The following is a 16,795-nucleotide window of genomic DNA, read 5'->3' as shown; positions in this document are numbered from 1 at the left end:
AAATGTTCCCACATAAAATCCATCTCCGTACCCACCCACTGAAATCAAATTGTTCAACAAAACATTACTGTCATGTTTAAAATGTCTCTCTCATGCTGTCAAATAAACCAAACTCATTAAACAATGAGAACTTTTTTTTTGGGGGGGGGGGGGGTACTGACCCTTGCACAAGTCACTGCACAAGGATAGAAATAAACGGCACTGGCATCCATCTATACACCCACAAAATGTAAAGTACAAAAGATGATGACAAACAAAAAAAAAAAAAAAAAAAATCATTATCTTTTAAAAGAAGAGCAAGCAAAATGAAAAACAAAAACTTAGCAGCACTGCCATGGATACTGAATGTGTGGTAAACAACACTTTATGGCAATCTGTGAAACGTAATGATTTTGCTGTTATTTTTGCACCAATCTCGCATCTGTGAAACAATCTCTGGAACCATATCGACAATACTGATATAGTGACAAGTCTTTCTTTTTTTTTTCTTTTCTTTTTTTTAATTTTATTTCTTTCTTTTTCAGACAGTGACAAATAAGCTCCCATTTCATTCTGCAATATTGCACACTACATGCCTTGGGTTAAGGCTGATTTCTGTAACATCCACTAGTCTCGGGTTTGACCATCCATGCAGTATTGAAGAGTTTCACTGAAAATGGCAAGAAAACAAAACAAAAAATTAAACAAACAAAAAATGGCAAAGCTCCCACAAAAAGAGAAGATGGTGCAAATAGGGTGACAGGATAAACAATTTTACATACATTTTTTTTTTCATTGTTTTATTTTTTTATTTATTCTTTTTAATCCAATATACCTAGTATCGTGAACGTCAATCTTTTCTTTCACGTTCAGGCAGTTTGAATTCAATTTATGCTTCTTATTCAGCAACTCTACACCCCTTTAACTCGATTTAAGGTCAACCTTTTATCCATAAAATATAATCACACTAGCTGCAATAACAGTGGAACCTTCCTCTGAATATGCAGCATGCAAGCAGCACAAGACTCTCTGAACAGACAAATCTGCAGACAGGTGTTTTACTATTTCTGACAAACTGGCAAGAATAAAGGATTCAACACCAGAAACTGTAAGGTGAGTGAGTTTCACAAGGCTACAGCATACGTTACAGCACACACACAAATATAGTCTTGGACATGGGTAAATTTACACAGCAAACACACCTGGACATATACCATTACGATTTGCATGGGGTATGTTGGCAAGAAAAATAAAACTCCACAGATAAAGCAATGTACTTCTAATGTAAATAATATATCAAGACCCCCAATGTCCAACAAATTTGAGTGGGTGGGGGTGAGAGGGAAGGTTGGGGTGTAATCATTTCTGATAAATGTAAAAAAAACAAAAAACTATTTGTCCACAAAATATTCTCTGTAACTACTATAACCTTTTAGCTTGCTTACAAGTCAGTATAAAAAGATTAGAACAGAAAAAAGAAAACACTACATTAAATATGCCTCCCAACCCGTGACATTTAAAATGTCATGGCAGTTGCTGAATACACTATTAACCCTGTTAATTATTCCACACACACACACAGAGAAAAATAACTAAACTTTGATCACCTCAATCTCCTCCATTTTGTACACCAAAGGAAAAAAAAGATGAATGACCAATTGCAACCAAGTAACAGAAGGCATTAAAACAAACAATACACAGGAGGGCAAAAACAAAAGCTATCGAAACAAAACAATCAACATAAATATAGATGTAAACCACAGATATTGTTACAAAACATATTCATAAATGTGTTCTGTTATTTACATATATTTGAGCAAATCATTAAAAATTTCTGATTATTTGAGTCATAAATAAAAGTATAAATATGTAAGTATATCTACAAAATTATAATTTCTAATACAAATCACGTAAGAACAGTACACAAGGACTAATTATTCATTAACTATTATAGATAATTATCAGCTTATTTTCTTTTGTCACATCTGTGAAGATGTCAAAGGAAAATGCTACCACTACAGATGGTGATGATTTAACTGATTATAATAAGCCATGCCACAGCTTTTACACAATGACACTGCCTTGAACTTTGTTTCAGTTGTCTTCCAGTTTTACCAGGTAATTTCATCTTTAAAAACTTGACAATCATATACAACTTTCATGCATGCATACAAATTCTGCTGCAAATTCACCTGTCATGAAATATGTTAAGTTTGCATTTTGATGCATTCCATGTCAAAATTGGCTAAAGAAAACATAAATGTCCCAATGCTTTACAGGAACTATAGTTTTAACATACAAGTATGAGTTATAGCTCCTCATATGATCTGGATTTCAAAAATATGTGATGGCTTTCTTCATACTAATAAATTGTTGTGATTAAGGGTACATTAAAAAAAATATATAAAAAAATTAATGTTAAAACAGAAAAGGAAATGGTGTGCTCTTTAAGAACATCCAAAAGACAGTGGGGTAAGAGAAGGGGGAATAACTCAAAAGCACTATCATCTATGAGAGGGGCAAAATAAAAAAAACAAAACCAAAAATACCCCCACCACCAAAAACAAAAAATTGCAACCCAATTAAGTCCATGTGACCAGTGTTTTTGTCTTGACTAGTGACAGTACATGAGCTGAATAGTTTAAATAGTTCAATGTGTATGTTACCCCCAAATAAAAAAAAAAGGTTAAAATGCTGTATGAATTTATGCATGTTAAACATTCAAAAATTAAAATACAATACTTAAAAATGTTTTTGAAAAGAAAAAAAAAAGACCTGTTGTTATTACACAAATGTGGGGAGGAGGGGAGCGGTGAGGATAAAGCTAAACTTCTGAAGTAAATGAAATAGCTGTCAGGTCAAAAGATTTTTTGGGGGGAAAGCAGGGAGGAGTAAAAAGGGGGAGCAGCGGGGATGAAACACTACTTCTGAAACTAATGAAAATATATCATGTCAAAAATTTAATCTATCCAGCTTCCTGTTTGTTTTGTTTTTTTTTTTTTTAAATTTTGGTACAAGAATGTTCATCAATTTAATAATACTGTATTGTGACTCCCAGAATAATATACTCTCTCTGATCAACAGTGATATAATGATCATCCAACACTCTAACACACGGTAACTCCGCAAGTACATCTCAAACCCATGCCCCCTTACACATGCTGTCATGGGATATTTGACCATCTTCAAGCTAAGAAACCAAATGTACATATCTCAGCATCAGCACATTATTGTTGGCAACGACATTATTGCTGGCACAGACTTGAGACATAAAAAACGTCAAAAAATCGTAAGCTGATGTTGTTTATTTATCATTGCTGATGATAGCCCACCGACCACAAAAGACCATATCAGGGCTGAAAACTTAATCCACCCCACACCACCTGAGGAAAAAGAAAAAAATCGTAGAAAAGAAAAGCAGACAAAAATGCAGTTATATTCACTAATCCATGCATATAAAACTTCAACACGATTCTGACGTGCACCCTGATGATGTTGATCTTTTTTCCTGCCAGACTATACTTGTTACTACTAGAAGTATCACAAAGTCATGATGATTAAGACTAGCATACAGGAACTTCAAAGCCACTTAAAATTACAAGACAATGATTGATTCAGCGTTCAGTGGGTTATGGAAACAAGAACATATTCAGCATGCTCACCCCTGAAAACAGAGTATGGCTGCTTACATGGCAGGGTAAATAAACAAACGGTCATACACGTAAAATGTTACATGTCTGCCTGAGTGTGTATGTGTGCATGCCTAAAATCTGATTGAATGACACAGGAAACGAAGGATGAGCACCCAATGGCAACTGATAGTCAGCTCTACCCAGACAGGCAGCCTGTTGTGCAAATGATCTGGAGTTTGTAAACCGCTTAGAGCTTGGTCTCCAACCGAGCATAGGCGCTAAATAAGTATCAATAATTATTATTACCATCATCATCATCATTGGCGCAACAGAATCAAATCAACTATTTTTATCACTTTTTTCCCAATCATTAAGAACTAACCCACTCTTTGTTTTCAATCATTACAAACTAAACCACTTTTTTTTCTTTTTCAATCATGAATTAAGCCACTCATTAAGAAAAAAAATCATTAGTTTGGGTTTTGAACTTTTACTGTCAGTTTCTCCTTCATATCCACATATTCAGTGCTGTGCTTGTGTATCAACTGCAGATGTGCAGGTCCAATTTGCCTATTGCTGTTTCACCTACTCTTTGATCATGCTGCCACCCTGAATGACCGCTAGAGAGTTTGACTGTCCCATTTCACCTACCCACCAGTCCAGTTTCAACTTCTCTCTCTCTCTCTCTCTCAAACATACACATACACACACACTGTCTGTGCAAAGATACCACTCTCAACTTCTGTGAACACATGTAATTCTCTACAGTCTTGAAACAGTCTTGATTATGAGTGCTTACACCGAAGTCACTTCAGGGGCAAATTCAATCTTATTCAAAAATAAAGCTTTGTCTTTGTCTTTTTGGTTGTTTAAAAAAAAAAAAAAAAAACAAACCCACACAGATGCACATGCGCAAACATACACACACAGAGCAAACTAAGTATGCGGATGAACTGGAAATAGGGGAATCAATATCATATTTAGTGATGAACCAATCATGAAAAGGAGAAACCAGAACAGAATAGGCGAATAGGGATGACACTGGTGGCAGCAACACTGAGAACATGAGGATGCTTTCTTGCCATCCCTGCAGCAGAAAACAGGTGTACCAAGTGACAGCAGCAGGTGGGTAATGGATTCAGAATTTCTGCTGTTCCAGACGATGGCTGCCTGTGTCAAGCAGAACATATCGCTCATGCAGTATGGGAAACAAAAATCATTATGACTAGTCCTGTCTGCCCGTCCTGCACTGATGGAGAAATTTCGTCCTTGTGAACATAGGTCTTGGTAGCACAGATACATTTTCAAAGCAAACAAACAAACAAACAAACAAACAAAAAAAAAAAAGGATGAGCTGGAGAATTGTAGTGCATGATGATTAGTATTCTATTGAATGCATCAGTTTCTTTCAAAGAATGCCTCGGAGCTGCAGAAAATAAATCTGCAACTGGGACTATTTGTACATAAGAAATATTAAATTATACCAGTGCCACATAACAAGATAACAGGTAGTAACATTAACCACAATGACCCCTAACCAAATGTAATGTTTTTATACTATTTTCTTCTTTCTTGGATGTACTACTCCTACATTTTATGGCACATCAATATCATAGTGCATCAGGTGAAAAGGCATTTTATTATTTTATTATTTTTAATTTTATTATTTTTTTTAATCTAAACTGTCTGTTATCTTCCACATCAGGAACTTAGACATTAAGTTTTAAGAACTTTATAAATTATATTCTGGGATGAAATTTGCCAGTCATTACACCAGAAGTCAACAAACTCCAGAAGAAAAATAAGGAGGAGGAAACAAAAGGTAATTCCTATTTCCAATGGTGTACTGTGAAAATAAACTTTACTGGAAGGAGTTATATGGCCTTCAGGTACTGTTGTCAACATCAAATACAGGGAGTTACTGCCCCTGACATCTTTTTTCTTTTTTCCAGTAGAAGAGAGAAGTGTACATAACTCATAGAATTCATGCAAAATTTGCTTTTAAAGAAAAAAGTGCTGTCAACTAAGACAAAAAATGTACCCACCAGTTTTGATTGAAATCATACCGCCAGCACAATAAGAGCAAACAATCTGTCATAAATGAGAGAATTCTGAATGCAGTCCTACTGACATGGAAAAAGAAAACTGATAAAAGGAAAAAGAGGGCGCACTGGTTTTGTAACAACAGGGTGCTTGCATCATAGAACTTGATTCTGATGAATATATCTTCAAGAAATACATGCGGCTAACAAGGGAGCAATTTGCTCAAGTAATGGACCTGGTAGAGGAGGATCTCATCAAATACTTCCTTCGCCAAGGGATCTGCACAAGGATAGATAAAAAATGTTGAATGCAGTCAAAAGTTTTGCTCCCTCATGTCAAGAGAAATATTTGCAGCAAGGTCATGAACAAAATTCAGGTTTATGAATTGACACAATGACAAAAAGGTAAATGTAATTTTTTTTTCCTTCTGTTGTGCAGTTTGCAGCAAGCAGTGAAAATACCTTCTCCTATTGCACCCTCACACTTTGACTTAGCCTGCTCACATACACTGGGCTACAGATCTTTTGTTGCACCTTGCTACTGTCTAAGCAAAATGCTGATTTTTTGCTCAAATCATCATGGAAAAAGGAAGCAGAAGGAAAATTATAAATATTTTTTTTAGTAAACTTTTTTTTAAAAGCCAAGTATATACAAAACTAAAAATAAACATAATCATGAATAGAAAAGGACATTTTCCTTCCAGTTTAACACTGTCATTGTCAGAATCATGTCACATATGTAAGTTTTGTTGACTAGTCTGAATAAACGGAAATATAACATTAAAAAATGTCCAGACCCAGGGCAAAAGGCATTACAGTTTAGTCCTGGGTAAACAAAAACAACAACAAAAAACTTGTCTGAAAAACTTCTGAGCTAAGTGTACACAGCTTCAAGTTCGCAAACCAAACAGAACAGCTGTTTCACCATTCTGAATGACTGCAAAACTGATATAACTATAAATTTATCATTTGCTGACAATTCTAATTTTAAAGGAGTTCTGGACACAGCCAGTCAATACTGGATACAGCCAATTATGTTAATTGGAGGTGGGGGTGTGGGGGGTACTGTCTTCCATCTCAGCATTACTATAAAATTATTTCACATAAAAAAAACAAGAAGGAAATCTTTTTTGGACACTGTGTATGCGAGTGTGTGTATGTGTGTGTGTGCATGTGTTCAATTTCTAAGAAATACAAAACTACTGCTAGCCACATCAATTAAACTAGCACCTATGAAATATCGCATCATTCAAAAAGAATGAAAAAATGGGATAGAAAAAACAAAAACGAGGCTTGCAAGAATGAGAAGAGATACCCCTCCAACTGAAGGTCAATTTTTTCTTCTTGTTTTTTTCTTTTTCTTTTTTTTTTCCTTAAAATAATTTCCATTCAAATTCTCACACATTTTCTCTTGCCCATATGTGATCAATACTGTGTATATGTTATACATTATGCTTCAGATCCAGTTTGATTTTGAACGCTGTTGAAAAGGAAAGCATGCATTTTTAAGATCATCAATCGCTTAGTCATTCATTTCAGTAGTCTGAATCTAACTACCAAAACAAAATGAAAATCTCTAGTCACTGCAGTGATCCAGTAGAAGCACAATGCAATGCAGATCAACACCTTTGAAAACAGATCCTTCATTTGCCAAAAGTAGCAAAAGCAAAAACAAAAACACAACAAAAAAGACACAAATGCAATATTTTATCTTATCTGATATATCCCATTCATTCTCCATCCTTATCACAGAAAAAAAGATTTTCCAGCAATATTTTACCTCAGCAAAATATCTAGTGTATGCTAAGCCCTTTTGACAGAAAAAGCCTGTTGTGGATATATCTGAACTCACCAATACATCTAACTCTCTGTCCTCTAAATAGAAAGACACTACAGGAATATTCTATCTCACTGATATATATCTAATAAAATAATGCAGTCTCCTCTGCAGTAATGTTTTACCTCACCAATGTATCTCTAGCATTCTAACCCCAAATGACAGAAAAAGACTTCATACAAATATCTTAACTCAAAAATACATCCAACGCATTCACTCTCCTCTGAACAGAAAAAACCTAAAGCAGTATTTTACCTCACCAATGCTTCCAATACACTCTTACCCATCACTACAGAAGAAAAAAAAAGACACTACAGCAATATTTCACCCCACCGATGCATCTAACAAAGTCTCTTGAACAGAGGAAAAGACACTTTAGCAATTTTTTTTCCATCTAACGCATTCTCCCTTCTTACAACAGAAAGAAGACACTGCAGCAATGTTTCAACTCACCTATACATCTAATGCAGTCTCCTCCAAACAGAAACAAGACACTACAGCAATATTTTTTTATCTCACCTATACACATAATAATATTAATGCAGACTCTTTCTCACGAAAAAGAAATGGAACAAGAAAGAGATATTTATCCTTCAATGCCCCAACATGCCAGTACACACCCAGCTAAGGCATTAACACATGACCTGGCAGCACTCACCCACACCACACGACCACCACAACACAACATTCAAACTCCACAGCCACCCTTTCTCCCAGGCTAAGGCAAGTCTATTGAACCAAACAGTTACTGTGCATCTGGCAGCAGGTGCAGCGCTCATTCAGAGGTCGTGGGGGTATAAGGTCAAGGTCTTCGTCATCGGGTTCAAGGTCCAGGTTGTAGCCGTCCTTGATGAGCTGCTCCGTGATCTCCTTCTGTGCGGCCCGGGGCAAACGCGGCATGTCAAACTCATCCTCTTCATCACTGTCATCATCAGAACAAGAGTCTGATCAGCCGCACATCAAACTGGTCTATTTCACTGTCATCACAGCATGAATTTCATCTATCAAATCAGACGTGTCTTCTGAACTGTCGTGAGGATATGAATGAATCATATCATTTATGCAATCTTTACACAATACAATAAATAGCCAAAACACAACCAAACACCACATGTCAAATCAAAATGGATACTTATAAAATTTACACAGCAGCTAATCCAGATGCCAGTGTTGTGCCACAAGTAGTAATGTTTATTTTCATATGATATATACACAGTACCTTATCCAAATTCCATGTGCCCTCTGTTTCGCTCAGAAACCAGAAAAGTAATTTGCTAGGCAAGAATCAATTCTTCCTTTCCTCTTCCTGGTTGTGGGATGGAGCTGAAGTATACATGTGTGTTTTGTGTGTCACTGTGAGCACCCATGCATCCCTGTGTGTACCATCCCATGTGTATCTGAAATCAGTGTTGTTATGTGGGGCTAACATTTGTTCAAAATAACCTCCTTTCATTATACATTTCAGTCATGGAGTGCACCTTAAATGCTGTTCTGCGTTATAGTCCAGGAATTAGTTATGCTGACTTGGGCCATCAGTGAGATGACAACAGTATACATACTGGGCACTGCCTTGATTCGAAACAAAGACCCAACACACTCTCGAAAGATGCAAGTCGAATGCTCCAACCACTGCAGTAATATGCCCGTCAGTGAATCATGCACCTGGCCTTATGACCACTCTCTCATACTTATAGGTATGAGAACATACATGCTTCTTTCTGTCTTTGATTATATAACAAATAAGTAACTTTATGTATCCTGTACCACCACCAGCCACCATAGCAAAGTGGTTAGCACTAAGGACTGATGACTGGGAGAATGCAGGTACCAGCCACACGATGGGTGGGTTTTATTTAAGGCGTGTGGCTAGCTCCTACCCACAGCTGAGTGCGTTATGGGCTCAAAATCAAATGGAAAGACCAGAACCACAAATCTGACAGCCATCCGCTTCACGGCTGCTCCTTTCAAAGTGTTCTTCAAATTTCCTGACCAAAACTGCATGTCCCCAATGTTGTTGCCAGGACACATCATGAGAATTCAGTCTTGACAAGTGGTTCCAAACCTTAACTGATCCCCAGAGCAGCATCTTCATCATCTTGATCACTATTAGTCATTAATCAAATATAAAAAACAGAATCTACAAATCCAAGTCATCGTTTGTTATCAATAAGTATAGAAAACAGTCTCCGACCCACGTACTAAAGCACCAATTAAAAAAAGTATTTTAAAAACATCTATATGTGTACGTACCATGCAAAAGTGATACAAGGCAAGCCAAGCCTTACCTGTCATCAGACACAATGGTGACCAACGGCTGGCACTGGTCAGACAGCACTGGGGAAAACTCTTTGTCTGTGGCTCGGTTCACACCCACTGGAGGAACAGGTAATCTGAAACAAATGCATTGACAATGCCAAGGTGTCCAGTAACAGGAGCAAAAGTCTCAAAGACAGCATTGTGAAAACTTGGAAAGACTTACTGAAAACTAGGTCCTTTTAATTACCACACATATGAAGAACATCTGCTTCCTGGCTCAATGTCACTGTAATCTGGACCTACGATAGCCATAAATCACACAATGTTGACTTACTCTGAGAAATCCCCAACATTGTTAAAACTCAAAAGTAAAACTGTCTTCTTCACCTTACTTAAGGGCATGAAGTTGAAGAAGAGTCATTACCTTGTTCTGGACAACAGACTTCCTTTCTTTGGTTGTTGATCAATGGGTTTTGATTTCCTTGCCAAGTCTCTTTGTCTTTCTGGAAAACAAACACAGAGTTGTATATTTTAATTTTGGTTTTTATCACTTGGAGACTTGTTGCATGTTGAGCGAGGAAGTGGTGTAGTGTGTTCATCATAGCACTCATGATTAAAAAGATGCACACGCATGCATGTGTGCACACAATGAACTTATCACTTTTTCAATTAATACCAAGCAGCATCAATGGTTTGATGAAAACTTAACTGATGACTTAAAATCTGAATGACACACAATTCAATAACAATGTCAGAGAGAAACAAAGGACAAACAAACTGGAAACATCAAGTTATGAAAATAGTAAAACAAAATAAACAGGAGCAGTTTTGCACTTTTTTCCTGACATTTCTGTTTATCTGTTTTATTATACATAATTTTCAGTCATAACACTACAGTGACTACTGATCCATACGTGAAATTACACTATAGAATAACTTAACTGATTAAACACATACATTGTATTACATATTTAATGAACACTTATAAATCATTTAATCAACATGATAAAAAAAACAATTAAAAAAAACTTACCAATCTTCTTTTGAAGTTCAGAAGTTTTCTTTAATGCTTTGTATGAAGCTGATTTCATTCCAAGTTCACTCTGCAAAAAAGAAAAGAAAAAAAAAAAAGAAAGAAAGAAAAGAAAGATAAATGTGTAGTTCCACAATACTGGAAACACTGGGATGAGTCAAGGGCGCTTCACTCTCTAACAAATTTGCACAGTATTCATACTGTGATGGTGTGTTTTGTCTGCCTCACAGTATACACTTATCATTTGGTAAACAAAATACAGCTATTTTGGTGCAAAAAAGATTTGCTGCTATTTTTTGCGGGTTTTTGTTTGCTTATATTTCTTCCAGAATGGTGTCAAAATCTGAGACATGCTCATGGGTACTCACTTTGCATGTGTCTCTTTCAAGTGGTAAATACACTCACAACAATCATCTGTGTGTTTCTCTTGTGATACAAATCACCTACATGTGTTAAGCAACAGTTTGTGAATGGAAGGTCATAACAAATGGCTAATACATGTGTATAATGGAACTTCAAAACTACCTTTTTCATGCATCACTTTCATGTCATGTTCCACTGTCTGCATTGCATCCCATGTTTGTGCCACAACAACATATGGGATGTTCCATGCACTGTGCTATATCACTGTATATCATTCCATATTTGCATTTTTTATGTAAATCTCATGAAGGTTTGGGCGAGCAACGTTTTCATCTCAGAATTATTCTCTGCTGCCAAATATTGTTTCTAAGTGTAACGTACATAAAAACACGAATGCCAGAGCAATTTTATCCCGATTTTGCATATTCCAGTGCACACTCAATGGCACATTCCATCAGTGGTTAGTCACCACACACCAGACAGAGCGCAGATGCGTAAAAAATATGTAAACATAACTGTAAGTGTAAGTCACCTTTGCCACTTAGTTAAAACATATATTAACACTGAAAATATAGTAATATACTAATAACCCAGTCCTCAAGTTTTGTATAAAATTCTGTGAACAAAACAAACTAAAATAATTTTTGATCATTGCACAGTCAATGAATTGATACTGCTCAAAATACTTTGGGGTTTTGTTCAATCAAAGAAGTTCTCAGTCTTATACACTGATGCATGCACACAACAAATTGTACTCGAGTACATAACTCATTAACTGTAACTAGTGTACAGTTGTGTATTGGGTCAAAGCTAAAGTAGCTGAAGCCACTATGCACTAATGCAGACAAGCACAGAGTCAAGCAGACTGACTGGCTGGCAAGGTGACAGTGTGACTAACATTTATAAGAATCAGTACTGACATTGAAGATTTCCCTATATTCACCTGTCAACAACTATGTTTCCTGACTGGATTATGATAACAATGAGCTGTCTTTATGGTATTCAATGTGATTTTAATATTTGTTTTCCTCAAGCACATTCACACATTCTTGACACTGACTGACAGTGATATCTGCACTAGTATGGTGCATCAATATAATAATAAATACGATATCATTCATCCTTACATACCCTCACACCAACTCCGCTCTTCTTCTGACACCCATATGCTTAGGATCCCCCCTGCTTGAACCAAAATGTACGGCCAACACAGTTTTTAATACCAAGCCTCCTTTCTTTGGAATCAATGTCCTCAGCCTTTCCGTCACTCATCTTCGCTGCAATCTTTCAAATCCAGTCTGAAGACCCACCTTTACCCCTCCAGATTAATTCTGAACAGCTCATCCGTTTCCAGAATGAACTAAAATGACTATCTGTGAGTGAGTTTTGATAGTTTCATTTGTTGGTGGTATTTTTGATTGTGTACTATTTACAACTGTGTGCTATGACTTGTGTGTGTGCATGCACATGTGTGTGTGTGTATTGTGTGGGGGGGTGGGGTGAATAGTTTTCAATGATGTTTGGTATCTTTTGTTCAATTTTTCCTTTTTGATATTTACATATGTGTTCTATTTGTAAATGCCTAGGGCTTATTTTCAAGATTAGGCATAAATGCTCATAATAATAATAATAATACTAATGATGATGATTGTGTCAAAGCATTATTTGCATGTGCCATGTGTAGATATACATGTACATTTTTATGTTTCTTTACATGAATCATGAGTGTGTGTGTGTGTGTGTGTGTGTGTGTGTGTGTGCATGAGCAAGTGTCACTCTGTGTGTGTGTGTGTGTGTGTGTGTGTGTGTGTGTGTGTGTGTGAGAGAGAGAGAGAGAGAGAGAGAGAGAGAGAGAGAGAGAGTGTGAACACATTAACTGAAAGCCAGCAATAAATTTGGTATACATCATGTTTGATGTGGAAATCTGTGGGTTGAACTCAGAAACGCTTTTCACACCCTCTCCCCCTCCCTATGCGGCATTCACGTAAGTAAAACCCCAAATCACTTTGCAACTCTTGCCCACCCGTACCCACCGCTCCATCACTTTTCAAACGAAAGAACGGCTTTTCTATGTCAGTATGTGAAAAGAAAGTCGGTTGACATCCACTGCTACAAATCTACGGGGAGCAGCCAGCCTTTTATAGCCAAATTTCAATTTTCAGTCATTCATATATTTGTTGGACACATATCATGTCGTACTTCTATCACTCGCTATTTTATATTCTTCGTGTATTCTGCGTTTCACTGTGTAGTCCACTTCTAATAAAACAAGTGGAAACTCGGCAACAGCTGTACTCACAGGCTGGCTGTGGTTTTCTGTCGCCGTTTCGGGAACTGGTCTGTCCAGAGCCCCATTTTGAGATTTTTGGTCACTGTCGAATCCGCTATCTTCCATCCCGCTGTCCATTGGAAATTGACGCGTTTCCTTATCTCGTATCTAGCATACTTCTTCTACGGTCTGGATTGTCGACATGAGATTAGAACTGCAAAGAACTTCCTGTTCTTGCATTTGAACCGGATGTTATTAACAAGGGGTTTGTGGGTAACGAAAACGCTGTCTGCTATGGGATCGTCTGATTTTGTGGTTTTGTTTTTCTGATCAGTGGTTATTTTCTCATTCTTTCTGGTATTCTGTTTATTTCTTTCGTTCTTTTTGTTCTTATAGTCGTTTTGTAGATCGCGGATGACTCACAAAAAGATGACGTGTTGTCTCCGACAAGGTCATGTTTGCACATCGACCCAATTTTTTTTGTAATCATCATCATCACAACTTATTAAATTTTTTGTCATTGCATGCATGCTTCTGATTTTATCTTGTATTATGTAGTGTACTAGGCAAGAACTTGGCTGAAAAAAAAGCACACGGATGCTTAATATGTGTTTAATCAGTCACGTTTTCAGAAGTATTAAAAACAATTGTCTTATCTATACCTTTTCCTTTGGCGAAAATGCTTTTAACAAATTAGTGGGGGTGGTGTTGATGGAGAACACACTGCATGACCATTGAAATGTTTAATGTCATTAGCTGTAAAGGTCTAGTGACGTATAGTAGGTACAAATCAGAACAAGAATGGTGCAAAACACATAAAATTGAACAGAAAGGAAAATCAGTAACAGTATCAGTATCAGTAGCTCAAGGAGGCGTCACTGCGTTCGGACAAATCCATATACGCCACACCACATCTGCCAAGCAGATGTCTGACCAGCAGCGTAACCCAACGCGCTTAATCAGGCCTTGAGAAAAAATTTTTTTAAAAAGAATGAAATAAAATAAAATAACAAAAAGAAAAAAAAGAAGAAGGAAAAACAGATTTGGAGCAAAATAAACTAAGAGAAGCACGTGGTACTTTCTGTCATTTGCTTACAAAAGATCCATGGGACAGGAGAGGTACTGTGCTCCGAGGTTTGGACAAAACACAGAAAACAAAGTACATACAAATCATATGATAAGTTATTTAAGCATCATGCAGTGTAACATCGAAGCATGCCATATAATTACAAACACATAACAAACATGCATATAAATCATAAACAGTAATAATTTTAAAACATATATTTGTAACATAGAAACACATATCATATCAAAACTAACACACTGATCATATAATTACATTGTCGAAATTGACCATCCAGCCAAATGTAACCTTTCCTTTTATCTATGCTTTTTTTCCCCTCATAGAATCCATAATTTTAATGCGCGCACGCGTGTGTATATGTGTGTTTTCAGGTGGTTGTATGCATGCAAACTTGTTTTGCCGGAAAATGGCAACGATCGACAGGAGGTGGGGAGAGAGAGGGGATAGCGGAGAGAACAGATCGAGGTGCAGGCTACGTGTATCTGTGTTGCGCGACGCAGATCTTTTGGTAGTCTCTGCTTGAATGGTCTCACGTACAACTGTTCTTGAAAATAAAAGCACAGTATGCGTACGTTTATAAAAGTGAAATGAATGTGTGTGTGTGTGTGTGCGCGCGTGCGCGTGCGTGCACCGTAGTACGTGTGTGTGCATGTGGGAGTGGGGTGGGTGGGTGGAGAACGGGGAGGTTGCAGGAGCTGGAAGGAGGTGAGGGGGGTGAGGTGATGGCGTTTTAATGACGTCAAACATGTCGCGTAGCCGGCCATGCTAGTCTCTGCTCGGCTGGTCTCAGTTGACTGTTTTGCGGGAAAATAAAATAAAATAAAATAAATAGGGGAGGAGGCGAATAGGGTGGGGGGGGGGGAGGAGGGGGGCGTGGAGAGCAAGTTGAGAAATAATAGACCTCTCGACATCAGTCACCCAGACACGGCGCTAAGGTCCAACTGACCTCTTTTTGAAAGTCTGGCAATCGAACAGAAAAAAAGGCTTCTGTGTGCATACTATCAGCAGCACTCAGACGATTTTTTTTTGCATGCAATTAAGTTTTGGTGAATTAATTAAATAAATAAACCACACAAACACTGCGAGCAAAACTTGAGGCAAGGATATATCTTTGTTCACACTTTACCTGCCAACTGTCAGTGTTTCAAATGATGATCAAGCAGCAGCAACGGTTTGAGCTTATAGTCAGGCCTTGAGAATAAAATAAATAAATAAAATAAAATAACAAAAAGAAAAAAAGAAGAAGGAAAAACAGATTTGGAGCAAAATAAACTAAGAGAAGCACGTGGTACTTTCTGTCATTTTGCTTACAAAAGATCCATGGGACAGGAGAGGTACTGTGCTCCGAGGTTTGGACAAAACACAGAAAACAAAGTACATACAAATCATATGATGCAGTGTAACATCGAAACGCGCCATATAATTACAAACACATAACAAAGTACATGCATATAAATCATACACAGTAATAATTTTAAAACATACATATTTGTAACATAGAAACACATATCATATCAAAACGAACACATCATAATTATAATTACATTGTCGAAATTGACCATCCGGCCAAATGTAACCTTTCCTTTTATCTATGCTTTTTTCCCCTCATAGAATCCATAATAATTTTAATGCGCGCACGCGCGTGTGTGTATGTGTGTTTTCAGGCGGTTGTATGCATGCAAACTTGTTTTGCCGGTAAATGGCAACGATCGACAGGAGGTGGGGAGAGAGAGGGGATAGCAGAGAGAACAGATCGAGGTGCAGGCTACGTGTATCTGTGTTGCGCGACGCAGATCTTTTGGTAGTCTCTGCTTGAATGGTCTCACGTACAACTGTTCTTGAAAATAAAAGCACAGTATGCGTACGTTTATAAAAGTGAAATGAATGTGTGTGTGTGTGTGTGTGTGTGCGCGCGCGCGCGTGCGTGCACCGTAGTACGTGTGTGTGCATGTGGGAGTGGGGTGGGTGGGTGGAGAACGGGGAGGTTGCAGGAGCTGGAAGGAGGTGAGGGGGGTGAGGTGATGGCGTTTTAATGACGTCAACATGTCGCGTAGCCGGCCATGCTAGTCTCTGCTCGGTTGGTCTCAGTTGACTGTTTTGCGGGAAAATAAAATAAAATAAATAGGGGAGGAGGCGAATAGGGGTGGGGTGGGGGGCGGGGGGAGGAGGGGGGCGTGGAGAGCAAGTTGAGAAATAATAGACCTCTCGACATCAGTCACCCAGACACGGCACTAAGGTCCAACTGACCTCTTTTTGAAAGTCTGGCAATCGAACAGAAAAAAGGCTTCTGTGTGCAT

The 16,795-nt window shown here is 37.6% G+C and overlaps 1 protein-coding gene across 1 annotated transcript; it reads right to left on the bottom strand.

Annotated features, from left to right (window-relative positions):
- Positions 1-2,963: 2,963 nt before the first annotated feature.
- On the bottom strand, positions 2,964-13,612 carry LOC143281981 (protein FAM219A-like). The gene is made up of 5 exons (XM_076587357.1): positions 13,442-13,612; positions 10,780-10,849; positions 10,171-10,249; positions 9,776-9,880; positions 2,964-8,412 (listed from the first exon to the last, which is right to left on the bottom strand). Exons 1-5 carry the CDS (start codon positions 13,547-13,549, stop codon positions 8,220-8,222), a joined length of 555 nt encoding a protein of 184 aa, XP_076443472.1. The 5' UTR covers positions 13,550-13,612; the 3' UTR covers positions 2,964-8,219.
- Positions 13,613-16,795: the final 3,183 nt, after the last annotated feature.

The sequence above is a fragment of the Babylonia areolata genome, chromosome 5 (assembly GCF_041734735.1).
Source record: "Babylonia areolata isolate BAREFJ2019XMU chromosome 5, ASM4173473v1, whole genome shotgun sequence".
Taxonomy (NCBI): domain Eukaryota; kingdom Metazoa; phylum Mollusca; class Gastropoda; order Neogastropoda; family Buccinidae; genus Babylonia; species Babylonia areolata.
The sequence above is the reverse complement of the archived record's forward strand: the minus strand, read 5'-3'. Positions and strand labels throughout refer to the sequence as shown.